At 36.7% G+C, this 7,688-nt stretch overlaps 1 protein-coding gene across 1 annotated transcript in view; it reads left to right on the top strand.

The window, feature by feature from the left end:
- Positions 1–697: 697 nt before the first annotated feature.
- Positions 698–7,688, top strand: part of SLC26A7 (solute carrier family 26 member 7) — a gene marked incomplete at both ends in the record, with an annotated part of 65,788 nt that continues 58,797 nt past the window's right edge. The window contains one exon of the mRNA XM_084202172.1: positions 698–890. Coding sequence (XP_084058298.1) covers positions 698–890 — 193 coding nt within the window. The remainder of the gene's footprint in view (positions 891–7,688) is intronic.

The following is a 7,688-nucleotide window of genomic DNA, read 5'->3' as shown; positions in this document are numbered from 1 at the left end:
CGCTGCTCGGAAGTTTGAGGTTTCAGCCTGCAGAGAGATTCTGTGTATGTTTCTGGTAGGACTTATTGCTACCTGATGTTCTGCATTTGCTACATAAATAAGCTGTTTGTGCCATTTAGAAGACAAAATGCTGATGGAGTAAGACAAGTCTTCCAGCACGAGTTTTGCTGAGGTCTTAATGCCTCCCGCCTGCGGCCAGAAAAGCTCCCCCAGGAGGGATAGGGCTGCTCTCCCGGGCTTGGCAGGGAGATGCCTGCTCTGCTGGGCACTTCTTGCTCAGATTAGCATAGCCCAGCCTATATCACACACACACACCCAGTAATACCTCATTTTGCCACTGGAATGAGGCCAAAAGCACAAGCATTACAGGGATATAAAGCGGGAAGTAACTGGAAAGAATCACAAACTAACGTGAGGGTAGACCAAATTTTTGCAAATAGCAGAAAATGGGATCTTTGCTGTAGACGGTTCTTGCATTTAATGAAGCTGTTTATAGGATTGAAGCACTTAATAAGTGTTTTCATTGAGTATAGTTACAGAACAGCTGCAGACATCTGAAGTGCTTCTGTTCATTTTTTTTTTTTCTTTGTAGTTTGGAACTGAAAAATCTCAGAAGAAAACTGGACACTGACAGAGATCAGGGTGATTCCTCAACTGTGCACTCTCCTGACAGAGGCATTGCTTTTGGGGGGTAGGAATGATGACAGGGGCAAGAAGGAAAAGAAGCACAGTCTGGAGGAAGATCCAGGCTGTTCGCTTTGAAGATATCAAAGCCTGGTGTATGAGAAGGCTGCCTATCTTGAAATGGGTGCCTGTCTACAACTGGAAGGAAAATTTGGTTCCTGATACTGTTTCTGGGATGATGCTAGCCATCCAACAGGTGACTCAAGGTACAGTAAACTCATTTCAAATTAATATTTTAAGTTTGTCTGGCCATATCTAATGTTGATTGAATCTAAATAAAAATACAAGGAAAAAATGTGCAGTCTTAACTAATTTACAGAGTGGATGTGCAAATGTGGAAAGGAATGCATTGTGATATTTTAGCTAATTTCTGTGGAATTTTACTATTTATCCTTTGACAATTTTTCAAACATTTATTATGGAAGGTGAGAGAGCAGTAACTATATTCATACAGGATATGGTTATACACAATATTTTATCAGTTAAATGACCATCTTTTTTCTCTATTTCACATGGGTAAAAATATAACTCAATGATAATTGCACTATAAAATATGCTGTTGTGGAATAAACACATGCATGATACTATTACCTGTAAAATTCTAAAACACAGCAGAAAGAGTTCACAACTTTCTGTGTCTAAAGAGTTCCTGCCAGAGACATTATCCAGGGAGAGAATCTGTGGCATCCATAGCTTGTGTGCTGATTTAATGTTGTATTGCATTACCTACACACCTCTTTTCAAGGAGAAATACAAAGTAGGGGTGGAGCTAGACTCCATTTTAGAGCTTAAAAAAAAAAAAAAAGGAAGGAAAAAATGGCAGGAAAAAGGAGAAGCTTCCCAAATCCTGCACAATGACCTGCAGAAACTTTAAGTTCCAGTCATCTTGCTTAGTAAAGTGATTGCTGTGAGGAAATAAATGCTTTTGTCAGTTTTTGATGTGTCTTTGATAATGTCATGTTCTTATGTCAATCTCTTGTATTTCTCTCAGACAAATCACAGATTCTTATCTCAGATGGACTTTAACTCCTTCCTTCACGTGGATGACATCTATTGTTTCCTAAGAGTCTTCCATATTGAGTGTGCTAAACTGTCATTCATGTTGTTATACACTCCTTTAATTGAATTATGCTGGAACTTGAAACAACTGATTTGTATAAGTATTTGTGCTTTTAAAGTAATTAGGAACATCTGCATTGGCATGATTTAACTTTAGGAACCTTAATACTGTAACTCTGCAAAGTATCTAATTTCACTGGTATGTGGGTATACAACAATTGTAATTAAAATGCTGCTAATAACAGTATGTTGAAATTCATCAAAAATGCAATGTTAAACAGCATTTCTGCAGTGTTGGTAGTTTTAGCCAGGATTTTCATGTTTGACTCTTGTACCAAGAAGTTGTTTACTGTAACAGATAAATCTGTGAAGACAGAAAATACAGGTTTGTGTTTTCTGGTTTATTTATAAGTACTCTAGAAACAATTTCATCCTTATTTTATGCTGTTTAAAAAGAAATACTTTGGAACTCCCGATCTGATTTTTCTTTTTCTGCTTGCTGCTTCTCAAGATTTTGGAATGATTTTAGGGGATGAAATAGGATGAGAGTTAGAGACAAAAGCATTTCATCATGTTTATGGTGCTTTAATTTGAATGCAAATATAAGTTCTTTCCCTAGTGTTGTAAGCATTCCAGTTACCAGCACTATCCTAATATTTTCACAGGAAGACTTATGGATGAAAAGAAGCTCCATTTGTTATATAGCACAAGGAAAAAACCCCAAATTTTGGGAGGTCTTATTGTGACTATTTTCTTCCACCCACAAGATAAACCAAGAAATTTTGTAATGCAATGCAAGGCAGAAATTCTAATAATAGTAGGAAAAAAGGTAATTGGTGATAACTGACTTGTTGAGCATAGTGTCAACCTCAGCAACAGGTTTAAGCAAATCTGAATATAAGGAAATAAACCTGAGTAATGGAAATATTTGGAAAAATGTACAGTTGTATTCATATGCCACATTTTTCTGAGTGATGAAATATGCAAACTTCAGGGTGGAAAGCAGTCCAGTAGCTTGAAAATAATTAAGGAAGGCCTTCCAAATGAGCTCTGTTTTTCACAATTTCCTTCTGTGGGATTTCTTACTCATCTGGTACTGGTCATATTCAGACTATTCAGGTTGGCAGCTGCTCTGATTTGGTGTAATGTATTTGTGTTCCCACTTCTGATCTAAATTTTAGATAAAATTGCTGGTTTCTCTTTGTATTGTAGAGAAGAAAAGATGAAAGTCCCTGTCCTTACTGTGTTGTAGTGAAAGCAACAGAACTGGGCTGGGGAAGAGGAGGCTGAGGGGTGTAGCAAGATGGAAAGTAAAGGCATGGGAATATCATAATGTGCTGCTGGGCATTTGTGGTGAAAGAGTCGTTGCTGGAACCGAGCAGTCATTCTGAAAATGTTCCTATAGTTGTTTCATTGTCTGCTAAAAAAAAAAAATAAATATTTACTTAGGAGTCCCAAAATTCAATGCTCTTTGCCTATGGAGACAATACTTTTATTTTCTCTGTATGTGCCCCTAGTTTTAGAGTCCTTTATCTACTTGTACAGAATATGAAGAAAGAAATGTCAAAGATAATTATGTTTCTAAAAAATTTATGAAAATATCAGGTAGGAAAAAGACCCTACAAGTTCTAACCAAAAAAAAAAAAAAAAAAAAAGCCTTTTCAAATACACCAGTTGGCACAAAGGTCCAGTTGGACTTGCACAGTCTCAGACTGCAAAGTTAGCCAACCACAAGTCAAAACCAGTAAAGGAAATCAGGCTTCATCAGTTCCAGCTATTTAATATTAGTTCCAAGTGTAATTTAATAATGCTGACATAAAATCCTTATTCTTACTTTGATATCTAAGGTTGAAAAAATAACCTTTGAATCTAAAATGAAGACCATGATGCAGGCTTGAAGTTTCTATATACTGTAATAGAAAGTTAAGAAATTTGACCTTTTATGTTTTGGTAATCACTACATAATTTGTCTCAAAAACTTCTCAAAACTCTGTTATTAATAGACCAGAGCACTATGTCTCTAAATTAACAAAATAAATCCCTAATTTTCTTGCTGGATTAGCATTCATTGCCCTCTTCCCTTTCCCTTTAAAACTTATTAATGCCCCATCAACAGTCATTCTATGAAGAGTCTTCTTTCCATTTAATTCTGTATCCCTCATTCTTGCAAACTAATTCAATTGCTAGATCCATGTCAATGTCTCATAAGTGCCTAACTTTCTTTTTCCTTTCCAAATTGAAATCATGCTAATAAAACAAAGGGTCTGCTGTGCAGGTAAGTAGCTCTCAGCAAGCTGCCTTTGTGTTCTTCACTGATCAACGAAGACTTAGTTGATAGGAGTTAATGGATATTAAGTTGTTTGAGAGCATCCAAAGGAGGGTAATGAGGATGATGAAGGGCCTTGAGGGGAAGCCAAATGAGGAGCAGTAGAGGTCACTTAATTTGTTCAGCCTGGAGAAGAGGAGACTGAGGGGACACCTCAACATGCTTGTGAGAGGAGGTGGAAAGGCAGACACTGATCTATTCTCTCTGGTGACCAGGACAGGACTTGAGGAAACTGAATCAGGAGGGGCTTGGGTTGGACATCAGGAAAAGGTTTTTCACCCAGAGGGTGGCTGGGTACAGGAACAGGCTCCCCAGGGAACTAGTCACAGCACCAAGCCCGAGTTCAAGAGTTCAAGAAGCATTTGGACAATGCTCTCAGGCACATGGTGTACTCTTGGGGTGTCCTGGGCAGGGCCAGGAGTTGGACTTGATGATCTTTGTAGATCCCTTCCAACTTATTCTGTTATTCTATGCTTGTGAGAGGTGGGGAATGACTGCATTTACATCACTTTTTTTCTTTTCTTTCTTTCACTTATTAAGTTGTCTATCTTGACTGACAAGTTTTCTCACTTGTGCTTTTCTGATACTCTCCTGCATCCTTTGAGGAGGAGTGAGTGGCTGGCTGGGTACTTAACTGCTGGCTGGAATCAACCCACCACAGGCGTGATTCATCTGACTACATCTAACCATCTGCTTTGTTAAGGTTGATTAATTATTTTAATAAGTTTCCTCTGAGTGTAACAGGGATGGGCTCAAGTGTAGACACTGATGAGACAGACATCAAAGTTTAGGTGTCTTAACCATTATATCCATGTCATTGTAATAAACAATTCATGTTTAACAGTTCATGGTTAAAGGCAGGTCTTACTGTTTTCTTTTCTGTAATTCATCCATTGACCTGTCACAATAGATTTATTTGTGGGTTTTTTGTGTGACTCATACCCATATTCATAAAAGAAGAATACTTGTATCAGCCCGGGTCTGAATTTTTCTTGGTTTCTTTACATGATAAAATTAAGATGCATTATGACACAGTCTTTCCATGTAGCTAAATCTCATTAAACTGTCATCCTGTTTTTTCTGTAGCATTCTGAACATGTGCTATAGTCCCATCATATCTCTTCAGAATGCATCTGCTTAGCTTATTTTCACAGCGGTAACTTTTATTGCACCAAGAAAATTCATCTTTACTTTCAAAGCCTTTCATAGGTGATCTTTCCTGACATTATTTATTCATTACCAAGCTCTTGATCCATCTACCAACAATCCACTTTGCTATCCTTCTCATGCAGTCTTGCCTTTTCAAACAAACAGCTTTTTACTCAGATTTAAATTTTGCAGGTATATTTTTTGGTAGCCATTCCTCAGTATTTTGCTATTTAGAATGTGAGGTTTGGGGTTTGTTTTTTGCTTGTTTTGCTGTTTGTTTTTTCCTGGGCAGAACAGTGCACACTGCTCACAAAGGCTGGCATGTAGAAACCATGTAGCTAGCACCATGACCCATCAGTGAGCTCCCCTGAATGCAACAGAAATAAAGCCAGGTTTGTCTGAAAAAGTTTATAAAAGAGAACCTCTGTCATGCAGATGAGTTCATTGTCAGAGGAATTATTACCCAAGTTAGTCTACTTGAATATATATTTTATTTTTTTAACATGTATTTTAGTGTATGTAACTTGTTTATGTTCTCTATACAGGTAGGAGACGCAAATGTGTCTGAAGCATTTTGGTCATGAAATGCTGTGAAAATTAAGTGCTCTGTAACACATGAAGCTGTTTTACTCTTTCTGGATGTAAATTCCTAATGTAGGTACCTAACTTCAGACAATGCCAACCCTTCTCTCAGGCTTCTTCCAAGATCTCCCTTGAGTTTTTGATAATTATAAGCCTCATCCTCAATCTATTAATGACCAGACAGTCTCCTGCTTACACAAATATATGACTTAAATTTTTTTTTTTTTTGGTAATTTTTGGGGTGATGATAATACTTATACCCTGCACTTTTCATTATGACAATTTAAAGCTCCTTACACTTACCAGTAATAGAAAAGTTTATGGGTAGGGAAGTTAGACACACAAAAATGCTTTTGCTTGAAACAGAGAAATTACTTATGCAATACTACACTGAGAGTTTATGGTGCAAAGAATTCAGATTTCAGTAGTTTGCTACCGATATCCATGTCTAACAATGCAACTGAGTTAAACCCCTCCAAAAAACTCCAAATGTTCAAGTGCTTTTACAGTCTTTAAAAAAATAAGTGCAAAACAAAGGCATGGCACTTTCTACTGAAGTATTTGGTCTGAATGGAAGCTCAGTGCAAAATTAGAACTTTGACTCAGTTTCCTGAAGGATGATGACTTTGCCATGAGGGAAATGGTCAAGCACTGATATCAAACAGAGAAAATTAAACACACCCAGACTGAAGGCTGAGATAGGTAATTGCCATCTCAGGATTCTGAAAAACGAGGTAAGTGTCATTGTGGATCTGGTAACAGGTACCCTAGATGATGCTGTTGAATTTGGAATTATATTCTATGATTGATAGTGTTGCACCCCAGTTACAAGTCTGTACTTGGGATGAAGGACTGGACCAGATGCAACCCATGGTGTTGTATTTCTTTTTAGTAATAATAATAAGAATTATAATAATAATGAAAATACATATCCCTGTAGAGCAATACCATAATGATGGATTCAGCTATGCAATTCTGAAGCAAGTTTCTAGGACAGATGGTGGGTTTTACTTCAGATTTATGCATGGGTTCTAAAGACAAATCTGCTGATGCTCTCAGTTAGAGGTGGTTTTAATGGTGTATTGGAAAATAATTAGCCTATTTGGAAAAAAAAAGCCTGCTGCATGAATTGGGAGGTGCAAAGAAATTGATGACCATTGGCAGAGCTGTCTGTTGATCCATTATCACAAATACAGTGTGTCATTTTAGTTTCCTCTGTTCATAGAAGATGATCTCAGTAGAAAAAAAGTCTAGGAGAATGAGCAGAAAAGCAGAGATTATATTTGGGAGAAAAACAGGTTAATTAAAACATGGGAAGGTTTTTTCTTTATCAGTAAAAGTGTTTAAATTAAAAGACAGTTTCAGTACATAGAGAAATTAAAATAAAGTAATCTGTTAAGATTTAAAATTGGAAGTAGTTCTAAAAATATTGTATTTAGTTATTTGGTTCAGAAGATGGATCTCCTTATCACATAATTTGATTAATGGATGTGCTAAATTACAATTGTGTTTGGCTGTCATAAGGGGGAGCAGATCACAAGAGAAGGTCTTCACAATTTTATGCTACCTTTCAATTTTATGATCTCTGTTGAGCTGCTACTCAAAAAAAAAAAAAAAGAAAAAAAGTGAAGTTTGGAGCTTCTGTATATATATGAAAAAGTTAAGACGAATGTGTGGGAGTTTCAAAATGAAAACACTGTCACTCTATTTCTGATTCAGCCTTTGCTTGCTAAATTTGTGGAATCATAAACGTTTTTCTGTTTCTTTTGAAATAAATATTTTTCTGTATGTTATGTACTCAATAGCTGCCCACTCAATAGCGTGAGGGTATAAGATCTGGACTTTCAAACTTACCAGATTGCAATGATGTCAGTGTTTGTAGGTTAAA

This window comes from Fringilla coelebs (assembly GCF_963513975.1).
Source record: "Fringilla coelebs genome assembly, chromosome: 1".
NCBI lineage: Eukaryota > Metazoa > Chordata > Aves > Passeriformes > Fringillidae > Fringilla > Fringilla coelebs.
Note: the sequence above shows the minus strand (reverse complement) of the source record. Positions and strands in the feature narration are given on the sequence as shown.